The following is a 13,432-nucleotide window of genomic DNA, read 5'->3' as shown; positions in this document are numbered from 1 at the left end:
TGTGTGACACGCTCGTCATGTGAGCAGATGAATGAGTGCATACAGGCAGATGAACAAGCTTCCAACTTTTTTTTTTTTTTTTTTGCCAAAAGAACTCACTTTTCCCCCAGTAAAACTTAAAGTAGAATTATACTACGCAAGGGAAACAACAGCAATCCAGAAATTTCTCCAAAAGTTCGAACTTGTTAGTTTAGACTTGGAGAGCCTTGGAAACGCCTTGGGGCTTGGAATTCAAGAGATCTCTGCAGTCACCGAGAGACTGGCCAACGCTGTGGCGGAGCTGCCCTCCGTCCTCTGCAAACACTGGATGGAAAGACTTTCAAGGTTACATAGATGTGCATTACAGATTCCAGTAAGAAAAAAACAGCCTTCCACAAGAACTCAAAGAGGGAAGTTGCACTCAGTGTAACCACCTGAGGCTGTACCCCAGGCTAGGTGGGTGTCCCCAGGACAGCAGGCAAGGCCACCCGGGGCTGGGCTGCTCCTCCCTGACACCCATGTCCAACGGGGCCTCCACCGGATGGTGAGGCTGCGCCACCGTCTGAGTTGAGCATGGAGCGGGGCGTTCAAGGCGGTGTGTGCTGAGCACCTCTTCCCAGACGCTACCTCGGGTCCTGGGGATCCCGGGCCTCACAGACCCCACCTGAGCTCCTCAGGTCCTTTCGTGAAGAGCAACGCAGAATGTCTTGTAAAATCCCAGCATTTCGGGTCCTAAGTTTAGCCCTGACAGGTTCAACTGTGGCCCCTAAATCCCTGTGCTGAAGTCCTCACCCCCACCCCAAGGGTCATCTCATCTACAAATACGTGACTGCAGGTGCAGTTGGTTAAGGAGGCTGGGCTAGAGCAGGCTGGGCTAACCCAGCATGGCGGCGTCTTCGTGAGAGCAGAGGCCAGCACAGGGAGGAGGAGCCACCTGGCAGCGCAGGTGCAGAACTCCCAGGAGTGCCCACAGCCAGCGGGTGCGGAAGAGGCGAGGAAGGCTATGACCTACACTCTAGCCTCCAGAACTCTGTGAGAATCAATGCCTGTGACCAAAGCTGCCAGCCCGGGGTCCTCCACCCTGCAGCCCAGGAGGCCACCTTCATGAGCTCAGCCAACCACTTCCACCACAAAGGGCCCTGTGCCATCCTCAGGGCCATGGCAGGAGCCGGGTGAGCTGGCGCCGGGTCAGTTCCCGTGACACTGTGCTCGCAGCCACAGGAGGAGCTTCCCGCTCCTCGAAAGCCCAGGTTCAGAGCTGAGCCATTCAGCTGAATGAGAACACTGACGGGAAACACCACAATGTGCAAACTAGAGAACGTGCTCAAGCACTGCTGAAAGCATCTCGGGATACAACGTGTTGTAGTTTGAGACAACATGGATAATTCAGAAAAGAAAATGACGACCGGTGGGGAATCTGCAGTGTGGCCATCATTCGGTGGACACACCTCGGCCCAGTGTTCTCTGCCCGCTGGCTCCTGTGGAGCCCAGGGGATGGGCGGGAAGGGCCCAGGACCCGGGGTAGGCAGCGAGGCAGGAAAGCAGGGAAGGGCTAGGGCAGGGCTGCAGCAGGGGAGAGGCTCCGTGCCCCTCCTGCACACACACAGGACGGCGGGCTCTGAGAGCCACTCGTGAAGGCCACGACACAGTGGCAGCGAAGCCCGTACCGAGCCACCAGCGCCCAGCCCAAATCTAACCTGGCATTTGGGTTTTGGAAACCATTCTTCCCCTGCCCCTCTCCTCTGGTCTGCCCGGGACAGCCCACCCTCTGGCCATAGCTGGACTTTCCAGGAAAACTGCAGGCTCTCCTGCACTCAGGGGCCAGCCCTTGTGGGTCGTCAGCAGCTCAACGGGCGGCCCCCAGTGCTGACCGACAGCAGCAGCCATGTGAGCCTCAGGACTCAGACCGTTTCCGTCACGAGCGGGGCCACTGGGGATGCTGTGGTGGCACCGACTTCTCACCAGCCTGGCTGTTTACACTTGTCAGTAAGCTCATCCGTAAGGCACACATTTGTAAAACAAGTTACGAAACAGAAAACCTTAAGAAACAGCTGCTTCTAATTATTGTGACATAATGTGACCATGCCCATTTTTGTTTATGCCTATATGCAAAAAAGAGCAAGGAAGTGGCCTGAAAATCCAGTCTTTAAAATGCTGCTGCTGGGAACGGGGCTGCTCCCTGGTTCTTTCCAGGACGATGGAGAGGTTCTGGGGGACCCACAGGACAGCTGGTGGTTGCACGTGGTGTGGCCAGTGTGACCAAGGGTCTGACTTGCTCCTGGGTTTAATTCTTATTAATTCCAATATTTGTAGACACCTTAGGCTCGTGGACCTTGCAGGCCTGAATCTCGAGCTCTGAAGATGGCAAACACCTGTCTGAACCTGTGAGCTGTCCCCACCCCCACTGGGTCCCCTCTGCTTGCTCCTGTTGTCCTACGGTCTGAAGCAGAGGTTCATTTCAGTTTGGTTCTTACTATTTTTTCTTTTTTGGGAGAGTCATGCTCTGGTGCCTATGTTGGAGTGCAGTGATGCAGTCACGGCTCACTGCAGCCTTGACCTCCTGGGCGCAAGCAACCCTCCCACTTCAGCCTCCCAAGCAGCTGGGACTACAGGCACGAGCCACTGCACCCCGATAAGTTTTATTATTTTTAGTAGAGATAAGGTGGCACTATGTTGCCCAGACTGGTCTCAAACTCATGAACTCAAGTGATCCTCCTGCCTCGGCCTCCCGAAGTGCTAGGATTACAGGCATGAGCCAACATGTCCACCCTAGTTTGGCTCCTTTTAATTGATACAACTTTTTAGAGCAGTTTTAGGTTCACAAGAAAACTGAGCAGAAGGTACAGAGAGTTCTCATATACTCCGTGATCCCACAGAGAGCCTCCCCCAACAATATCCCCCCACCACCCGACAGAGAGAAACAAACAGTTGTTGCACCTGATGAGCCGACACTGATGGACTGCTGCTAACTCTAGCCCGTGGCTGGCGTGGGCTCACTCTTGGTGCTGTGCATTGATGAGCCGACACTGATGGACTGCTGCTAACTCTAGCCCGTGGCTGGCGTGGGCTCACTCTTGGTGCTGTGCATTGATGAGCCGACACTGATGGACTGCTGCTAACTCTAGCCCGTGGCTGGCGTGGGCGCTCACTCTTGGTGCTGTGCACTGTTGCACCTGATGAGCCGACACTGATGGACTGCTGCTAACTCTAGCCCGTGGCTGGCGTGGGCGCTCACTCTTGGTGCTGTGCACTGTTGCACCTGATGAGCCGACACTGATGGACTGCTGCTAACTCTAGCCCGTGGCTGGCGTGGGCGCTCACTCTTGGTGCTGTGCACTGTTGCACCTGATGAGCCGACGCTGATGGACTGCTGCTAACTCTAGCCCGTGGCTGGCGTGGGCGCTCACTCTTGGTGCTGTGCACTGTTGCACCTGATGAGCCGACACTGATGGACTGCTGCTAACTCTAGCCCGTGGCTGGCGTGGGCGCTCACTCTTGGTGCTGTGCACTGCTGCACCTGATGAGCCGACACTGATGGACTGCTGCTAACTCTAGCCCGTGGCTGGCGTGGGCGCTCACTCTTGGTGCTGTGCATTGATGAGCCGACACTGATGGACTGCTGCTAACTCTAGCCCGTGGCTGGCGTGGGCGCTCACTCTTGGTGCTGTGCATTGATGAGCCGACACTGATGGACTGCTGCTAACTCTAGCCCGTGGCTGGCGTGGGCGCTCACTCTTGGTGCTGTGCACTGTTGCATCTGATGAGCCGACACTGATGGACTGCTGCTAACTCTAGCCCGTGGCTGGCGTGGGCGCTCACTCTTGGTGCTGTGCACTGATGAGCCGACACTGATGGACTGCTGCTAACTCTAACCTGTGGCTGGCGTGGGCGCTCACTCTTGGTGCTGTGCACTCCACGGATTTGGACAAGCCTGTAATGACAATGGATGTACCATTGTCAAGGAATTTCATGGCCCTAAAATCCTCTGTGCTCACCTATAATCCCTCTCTCTCCAGACTCCTGCAACCACTGATCTTGTTAGTGTCTCCATAGTTCTGTGTTTTCTAGGATGTCAAGTGGCTGGAATCACAGCAGGTGCAGCCTTTTCAGGAGGCTTCTCCCACTTAGCAAGATGCACTTAAGGCTCCTCCACGTCTTTTCATGGCTGGACAGCTCATTTCTTCTTCTTCTTTTTTTTTTTTTTGAGACGGAGTTTCACTCTTGTTACCCAGGCTGGAGTGCAATGGCGCAATCTCGGCTCACCGCAACCTCCGCCTCCTGGGTTCAGGCAATTCTCCTCCCTCAGCCTCCTGAGTAGCTGGGATTACAGGCACGCGCCACCGTGCCCAGCTAATTTTTTGTATTTTTAGTAGAGACAGGGTTTCACCTTGTTGACCAGGATGGTCTCCATCTCTTGACCTCGTGATCCACCCGCCTCGGCCTCCCAAAGTGCTGGGATTACAGGCGTGAGCCACGGCGCCCGACAGCTCATTTCTTCTTAACGCCGCATATTCCATTGTCTGAATTTGCCAGTTTAACCCTTCACCTCCTGAAGGACATCATGGCTGCTTCTGAGTTTGGGCAATTATGAATAAGGCTGCTATCGACACCCGTGCATGCAGGTATTGTGTGGACATCAGTCTGGATAAAGGCCGTGGGGCATGGCTGCGATAACAGGGTAAGAGCCTGCTCAGCTTTGGAAGAAGCCACCAAGCTGCCTTCCCACGAGGCCACCCCACACCCTCCTCAGCATTTGCTGTCTGTGTTCTGGATTTTGGCTATTCTACTTCAAATTTAGTTTTAAGTGATCTTTTCTTTTTCTTTTTCTTTTTTTTTTTTTTTGAGACGGAGTTTCGCTCTTGTTATCCAGGCTGGAGTGCAATGGCGCGATCTCGGCTCACCGCAACCTCCGCCTCCTGGGTTCGGGCAATTCTCCTGCCTCAGCCTCCTGAGTAGCTAAGATTACAGGCACGCGCCACCATGCCCAGCTCATTTTTTGTATCTTTAGTAGAGACGGGGTTTCACCATGTTGACCCGGATGGTCTCGATCTCTTAACCTCGTGATCCACCCGCCTCGGTCTCCCAAAGTGATGGGATTACAGGCTTGAGCCACTGTGCCTGGCCTAAGTGATCTTTTCTTAATGAGCAAAAGAGGACAAATAAAGTATCTAAATCTAGTTTAAAACTCAGCCGCCCTCTGTCTAGGGTAGGGAGTAGCCTTTGGGGTGACGAGGATATTCTAGCACTGTGGATGGGCCACACATTTTGAATACACTAAAAAGCACTGAGCTTTACAATGGAAATAGGTGAACAGTACTGAGATATGAATTATATCTTAATGAAGCTATCAACAAAAAAACCTTAATTTCTCATTTTAAATCACCTATACGTACAAAAACCATTGTTTGTCAGGGAAAATATATATTGCTAATATCTGAAACTTACCGATGCAGACACTATCATTTACGTTAATGGCGTCTAAGAGTTTGTTTTAAGTGGGGAAAAAAAAAGAAGGCTACTTCTAAAATACTGGACGAATATTCCCTAACGTTTTAATAGTTCTACTCTCCTAGAAGTGGGAGTAGTATTTTCTTTGCTGTGATTGTCTATGTTTTACTTTTTATTCTACAATAAATATGCATTATAATTTCGATTTAAATGATAAATTGTAAGGTCATTTGTGATACCCGAAATTTAGCTTGACTCAATGTTCACTGAATAAACAACAAACAGCAACCGTGATCCACCCGTCACCGTGCAGCACATCGCGCATCCTGCTGTGTTTTCGGAAGCCCCTGCACACACCTACACGGGAAATGTGAAGCGGAGTCGTGGCTGAGAACACAGCTATGGAGTCAGAGTGCTGGGTTCAAACTTCACTGACTGGCCACGAGACCCCATCCCTCGTCTATAGAAAGGAATCACAGAATGGAAAGAATCCCTCCCCTGGGCCACGTTGCAATGAGTAGGAAAGGCCACTGAGGTGTGAACGAAGCTACTTAACGTCAGGACTAAGAGCAGAGGACTCAGGGTATCTCTCTACAGAGACGCTGAGGACGACAGATGCCATATGCATGGTGCAAAAGAAGACGCACAGAGCACTTACACCTTCTGTTCTCCTTCGGAAAACATTTATTCTAGAAGCTACCAAGACCTGGTGGCCTTGGCCCCAGCACCTGAGTGGGAAAGAACTGGCCGCCCACCCTGGAAAAGCAGGCTGCCCATTCCCAGGCCACCTTCCCTCGTGAGCAGACAGCCCTCTGACTGTTCCAGATCCATGAAGAACTTTTAGACATGCAATGGATCACCACACTGAGGAAAAGGTCAAAGTCACCCTCATTTCCAAGTTCAGACACAAAAGCATGACATCTGCTGGGGCTTCTAAGACCGTATTTATTCTAATATGGAAGTTTAACTCAGGATATGATTTTCTCTAATTTCAAATGAAGGCTGTTTGTTTCTTAACTCTATTGTTTAAAGAAAAGTCCTTTTAAAAGCACCAGGCTGCAAATAGCTTCACCCACAAGACGCTATTCATAATCGCTTCTCGGCTCTGGGTGTCACTGGGGTTTATACGTGTTCGTGCTGAAGGAGGCGTCCCCCAGAAACACTGCTGCCCCCAGAAGCGATGCCAGTGTGGGTACTGGCTTCTGTCTGAGCTCATTATGGACATTATCAGGCATGTGGTAAGTGATTTTTTGGGAAGCAACATTAACCTGGCAATTGTACTGATTTCTTTCTCCCTGACATAGTTTGCATTGGGATTTTGCTACTAATTAGAGAAAGGCTCTGGCTGGCGGTGTTGACTTGTTCTGCATTCTGGAAAATCCGAGATCATCTTCCGAATGCGTTTGCTAAGTGCTCACCTGCCAGGTCTAAGTACTTTACAGATGCTAACTTGTCAACTCCTCACCAAACCTATGTGAGGGGTTCTGTGTTTTCTAGGAATGACGGAGACTGGAGGCTGTTTCTGTCATCAGCTCACACACCTCAGAGTCAGCATTTGAACCCTAGCCGCTGGGCAGCAGAGCCCGAAATCTTTCCTAGTGCACAACTGCCTCCCAAACTGAGATGACAGCACTTTACTCCGGTGTGGGCAACAGAGCAAGACTCCAACTAAAAAAGAAAAAGTTAAAAATCTACATTCAGTGACTAGAATTATGTAGAAAAGAAATATGGGGAAAAAACAGAAACACAATGACCTAAGGTACCAGCAGCAGCTGCATCAGAGTGCGGGGAGGAGGTGAGGCCGCGGGTAATTTCCTGCCATATCTGGATCTTCAAGGGCATTTTTAAGCAGACAGTTTACTTAATAATGGGGGAAATTATAATTAAAGTATCACTGAATTCTCAGAAAAGACACCAGGCCATTACCCCTATGTCTACTTGGCATCAAAGTTAATGGCTAGAAACACATCAGTGCTGTTCTCACAGCATTTGAGCCACAGCATGTCATTAAATCGTGGCTTTCTGTATCAAATCCAAGGTCATGTGGGCCTGTCAGGAAAAGCAGAGAGCCTCACTTCCAACCCCACAGAGGACTGGGTGGCTCCTCTGCACCTGCCAGGCTCCCGGGTCCCACCAGGGTCTCCCGAGGACACCCCCCACCAGGGTGAACAGTTAACAGTCTCCACGTTCCTGCAGCCTTGGCCCAAGGATGGCCTGGTCAGTACAGCTGCATCCAGAGGGTGTGGGCCTGCACACTCTCCCCCAGGGTCGACATGTGGGCAGAGGGAGGGGCCGTGGAGATACCCCCAGCCCCAGGAGAGGTGTGACCTGCTGCATGAAGCAGCACCAGCTGCTGGGGACCCTGGGCTCCCCCAGTACTGCCTCCATCAGATGCTGTGCCTCTAATTAGCACAACTACCAAGGTGGAGTCCTCTGGGGCCAGGGACCTTTCACAAGCCAGTTCTGGTGGTGAAGACTATGGGTGGATGGGCATTTCATCCAATCCAGGAGGTAGCACCACTGGGCAGAGCTCCTCAGGATGTCAGGCACCAGCCAGCACTGACGACGCCACCAGCAAATGCCAGGGATACACTTAACGAGAAAACGGTGTTTCCACCTTCTTTGAAACAGTGGGCAAATGAGGGTGAAAGGCAGCATCCATCTGCCATGGCTGGTGAATGGGCCCTACGTCCTCCACATTCCCAGACACGTACCTGCGGAGAGAGCCTTTCTTTTATTCTTAACTTTCCCCAGCAACTGTACCCGCCTCCCGAGCATGTCAAGGCACCATATTAACGTTTTCCCATCTTACATGCGAGTGGGAAGGAGGGGAGGCAAAAGGAAGGCACACGGGTCTGGTGCCCCGCCCCTTAAAATAGAAAAGTATCCGAGACAACCTCTCATTTCCATGAAATGCCAAAAAGAAAGCAAGGAGGCAGAAGGGGACCTCTGGAGGGCTGGCCGCCCAAAGGGTCCCGCAGAGAGCGAGGCCGCAGGAAGCTGCCCACTGCCCCTGCCTTGCTGGCCACCCGAAGGGTCCCGCAGAGAGCGAGGCCGCAGAAGCTGCCCACTGCCCCTGCCTTGTTGGCCGCCCAAAGGGTCCCGCAGAGAGCGAGGCCGCAGGAAGCTGCCCACTGCCCCTGCCTTGCTGGCCACCCGAAGGGTCCCGCAGAGAGCGAGGCCGCAGAAGCTGCCCACTGCCCCTGCCTTGTTGGCCGCCCAAAGGGTCCCGCAGAGAGCGAGGCCGCAGGAAGCTGCCCACTGCCCCTGCCTTGCTGGCCACCCGAAGGGTCCCGCAGAGAGCGAGGCCGCAGAAGCTGCCCACTGCCCCTGCCTTGTTGGCCGCCCGAAGGGTCCCGCAGAGAGCGAGGCCGCAGGAAGCTGCCCACTGCCCCTGCCTTGCTGGCCGCCCAAAGGGTCCCGCAGAGAGCGAGGCCGCAGGAAGCTGCCCACTGCCCCTGCCTTGCTGGCCGCCCGAAGGGTCCCGCAGAGAGCGAGGCCGCAGGAAGCTGCCCACTGCCCCTGCCTTGCTGGGGCATCCTCTCATTTGACAGGAATGAAAAGCAGTAAAAGATCTTGCTCTCTGCCTCATTTTCTACCTTTTTTTTTTTTTTTTTTAAGACAGGGTCCCACTCCTATCACCCAGGCTGGAGTTCAGTGGCACAATCTCGGCTCACTGCAGCCTCAACTTCCCCTACTCAAGTGATCCTCCCATCTCAGACTCACGAGTAGCTGGACTACAGGCACGTACCATCGTGCCCAGTTATTACTATTGTATTATTATTTTTGCAGAGATGGAGTCTAACTATGTGCCTAGGCTGGTCTCAAACTCCTGGCTCAAGCGATTCACCCAGCTCAGTCTCCCAAAGTGCTGGCATTACGGGTGTGAGCTACCATGCCTAGCCTCATTTTCAATTAAAAAAAGCTGGTCCAGCAGAGCCTGAATGCCAGCAATCCCCATGTGAGTGAACCTATGGCGAGAACACGTACCATGGCTACAGAGGCGAGGAGACCGGCCGACATCAACCCCAGCAGAGGAGCAGTGCGCCATGGCCCCAGGTTCTTGGTACCAGGTGTTACATCCACTGGTGTCATGGCTCCGGAGAACTCCAAGAGATGGACTTCCAGGCCTGGCTCCCCACCACATTCCTCCAGCAACAGAGCGGGGGTCCCTTCTGGCCTATGCAGCATCACTGGCTGTTTCTGGGGTGCCCACTGCTCACCCCTGGATTCTCCCGTCTCTGTCATCTACAAGGCGCTGGTGACTGATTTGCTTATGAACCCTGACCCCAGGCTGCCTCTTTCTCATCCCACTACACCCTCTGAGGGCCCAGAATGTCCAGGTAGTGGGCAGAGCACAGACGATCAAATACCGGTATCTCCCCAGACCCACACCTGTGGCGTCCAGGGGCCTGGCGCCCACACAGTTCATTCCCTGACCTCCACGGCTTCATCACCCTCCCGTATCTGCAAAGGATACCAGGCCCATGGGCACCGTGTGGTGCAGCAGGCCTGCGAGGACACAGGCCAGGTCTTCGGGCCCTGCAGAAGACCTACTGTGGAAATGTCAGTTAGGGTCCACCTTCCCTGCTGGCTGGAGTGTGAGACAGCTGCCTTGGCATGGTCTTTACAGCCACAATTTAAAGGTGAGGTGACAATGAAGAGAAATCTTTAATCACAGCCCCTCCCTTATGGAGCGCATGGATAAAGAGGTCGTGCTTGCCCTGAGCCGCCCCGCAGAGGAGGGAAGCAGAAAAGGAGACTCCCTGAGCCGTTTTCCTGGGAACCTGGGGGCACCAGCCATGGGCGAGCCGTGCCGTAGTCCTGAACGGGGCCTCTCAGTGACAACCCTCCCACTCCACTTCCCACTGCATCCAGCTAAGGTGAATCTTAAGGGAATGTCAGATGCTGATGACAAGTCCCCTCGAGCAAAACAGCAGCACCTGTGAGGAACCCAAGAGGCTCACCCCGATGCCCCCGTGGGAAGGCAGGGGTAGGGGCACCCAGGCTCACATGGGAGCCTTCTCCTTCTCCCGAGCTCTCACTCCACCCCATACCCCAGTGACCGGCAATTCAGCAGTTCCAAAAGCATCCCGTCCTTGACGAGAGCAGCAGCGAGCCCTGAGCCACAGGGTGGTTACCTGCAGGAGCGGGAGGCAGGGGCTCTCGCTGGTCCATGCTGCAGCTCCGGACGCCGTTCTCCGCTCTGTTAAGGGAAGGAGCTCCTGCAAGAAGGAGAGACACTGCTTGTCACAGTTCAGGTAGACAAACATGCACTCAACAAGCGCAGGGCTGCGACAGAGAAGCCCGTGAACAGGTGAACAGGAAGAGCTAAACGCCACCACTGGCCGTGATTACAAGACTGACCACCTGTTAGTCGTGAATACTTGTAGATCTCCCGTGAAGCAGCATCACGAGCAAAACAAGAGACTTCGCAGCGTGGGAGCGACTTGACCTTGAACTACGGCCAGAGTTTATTTTGCAGCTTCATTCACTGGCCAGCTCCTCCCAACCTGACACTGGCTTCAATTCCTTGCTGAATTTTCTGCCATGTTCTAAGCAGAGAAATCAACACATCAACCAAACGTGTCTCTTCCAGACTCGGCTGGGATCAGGCGCAGCGATGCCCGCCGTCCCGACTGCTCTCTGTAAAAACACGGCTAACCTCTGGGCGAGGCTGTCACGCCCGCCTGCCGCTGTGATTCCTGTCTCCGCTTCGTGTTCCCCTCCCTGCTTTGAGGACATGAGCTTGAGTGTGAGCTGGATGCCAGCTGAGTCCCGGGAAGGCCAGTTCCTGGTGACTCCTGTTTAGACCACAGAACATGGGCCTGGCTCCTGCCAGAACACTCCCAGGGAAATACACTGTGCTCGAGGAACTCTCCGGCTGCCTTGGCTAGAGGAGCAGGCACCAGGCCCTCGCCCATCAGCAAAAGCACATGGGGCCCCAGGGGCCATGGCCCATGAGTGCCACCCACAGGCTAGCTCCTCCGAGGCCAGGCGGACCCCTGCCCAGGGTGTCACTGGCCTCATGTGCTCTTCAATGAGAGGAACGGGGGGATGGCAGGGTGCCAAGAGCTCTGGGCTCTGCCGGCAACACACCCAGGATGCCACCGGGCCAGCAAAGTCTCTTCTCCTAATGCACAGAGCTGGCTGCTGGCTCTGGCACTCTCAGAAGCAAACGGACACTGCTTTCCAATGAGGCTGGCAGTGGGGCCCTGCCCCCAACCTCCAATGTGGCACCTCCTGCGTTCCAAGCCCTGAACCTGCTCTCCCTCCAAGCCCAGGACTTGCTCAGATGCCTGCCATGTGCCACCACCCCCGACCCCATCCTCAGCACCTAGCCTCATGGTTCTGGGCCTCACAGCCTCAGTTCCTGGGTCTCATGTTATTTCACCAACAACGTGTGCAAATAGCTCAATGTGCACTGGGCTCCGCACGAGCAGCGGCTGCGACTGTCTCCTCTGTTAACACAACTGCTGAGCAAAGAGCAGAACTTCTGTCTGAGGAACGGGAGCCCCTTCATATCACGAGGCCCTGGGAGATGTGCAGGTGAGCCACACCCTGCCCCCTGCTCCCTGTTCCCGGGGAGTGAGTGCTCATTCAGCACGGCTTGCTGTGGCCCCAGGAGACGTGCAGGTGAGCCACAGCCACATCCTGCTCCTTAGTGCCGGGGAGCCACTTGTCCACTCAACACAGCCTGCTGTGGCCCCAGGAGACGTGCAGGTGAGCTGACGCCACACCCTGCTCCCTGCTCCCTGCTCCCTGTTCCCGGGGAGTGTGTGCTCATTCAGCACAGCCTGTTGTGCCCGGAGAGACATGCAGGTGAGCCGCAGCCACACCCCCCTCCCTGGTCCCTGCTCCCTGCTCCCTGTTCCCAGGGAGTGTGTGCTCATTCAGCACGGCCTGTTGTGCCCCGAGAGACATGCAGGTGAGCCGCAGCCACACCCCCCTCCCTGGTCCCTGCTCCCTGCTCCCTGCTCCCTGTTCCCTGTTCCCGGGGAGTGTGTGCTCATTCAGCACGGCCTGTTGTGCCCCGAGAGACATGCAGGTGAGCCGCAGCCACACCCCCCTCCCTGGTCCCTGCTCCCTGCTCCCTGTTCCCAGGGAGTGTGTGCTCATTCAGCACGGCCTGTTGTGCCCCGAGAGACATGCAGGTGAGCCGCAGCCACACCCCCCTCCCTGGTCCCTGCTCCCTGCTCCCTGTTCCCAGGGAGTGTGTGCTCATTCAGCACGGCCTGTTGTGCCCCGAGAGACATGCAGGTGAGCCACAGCCACACCCCCGTCCCTGCTCCCTGCTCCCTGTCCCTGCTCCCTGCTCCCTGTCCCTGCTCCCTGCTCCCTGTTCCCAGGGAGTGTGTGCTCATTCAGCACGGCCTGTTGTGCCCCGAGAGACATGCAGGTGAGCCGCAGCCACACCCCCCTCCCTGGTCCCTGCTCCCTGCTCCCTGTTCCCAGGGAGTGTGTGCTCATTCAGCACGGCCTGTTGTGCCCCGAGAGACATGCAGGTGAGCCGCAGCCACACCCCCCTCCCTGGTCCCTGCTCCCTGCTCCCTGTTCCCAGGGAGTGTGTGCTCATTCAGCACGGCCTGTTGTGCCCCGAGAGACATGCAGGTGAGCCACAGCCACACCCCCCTCCCTGCTCCCTGCTCCCTGCTCCCTGTTCCCGGGGAGTGTGTGCTCATTCAGCACGGCCTGTTGTGCCCCGAGAGACATGCAGGTGAGCCACAGCCACACCCCCGTCCCTGCTCCCTGCTCCCTGTCCCTGCTCCCTGCTCCCTGTCCCTGCTCCCTGCTCCCTGTTCCCAGGGAGTGTGTGCTCATTCAGCACGGCCTGTTGTGCCCCGAGAGACATGCAGGTGAGCCACAGCCACACCCCCGTCCCTGCTCCCTGCTCCCTGTCCCTGCTCCCTGCTCCCTGGTCCCTGCTCCCTGCTCCCTGCTCCCTGTTCCCAGGGAGTGTGTGCTCATTCAGCACGGCCTGTTGTGCCCCAGGAGACGTGCAGGT

General features: G+C 55.3%; 1 protein-coding gene across 7 annotated transcripts in view; it reads right to left on the bottom strand.

Annotated features, from left to right (window-relative positions):
- ARHGEF10 (Rho guanine nucleotide exchange factor 10) overlaps nt 1–13,432 on the bottom strand; it is a 156,376-nt gene that overhangs the window by 123,438 nt on the left and 19,506 nt on the right. For all 7 annotated transcript variants that reach the window (XM_078347017.1, XM_078347018.1, XM_035269816.3 and 4 more), the window contains exon 2: nt 10,569–10,652. In XM_078347017.1, coding sequence (XP_078203143.1) covers nt 10,569–10,605 — 37 coding nt within the window. In that variant the 5' untranslated portion in view covers nt 10,606–10,652. The remainder of the gene's footprint in view (nt 1–10,568; nt 10,653–13,432) is intronic.

The sequence above is a fragment of the Callithrix jacchus genome, chromosome 13 (genome assembly GCF_049354715.1).
Source record: "Callithrix jacchus isolate 240 chromosome 13, calJac240_pri, whole genome shotgun sequence".
Classification (NCBI taxonomy): domain Eukaryota; kingdom Metazoa; phylum Chordata; class Mammalia; order Primates; family Cebidae; genus Callithrix; species Callithrix jacchus.
This window is presented reverse-complemented; position numbering and strand designations above follow the sequence as displayed.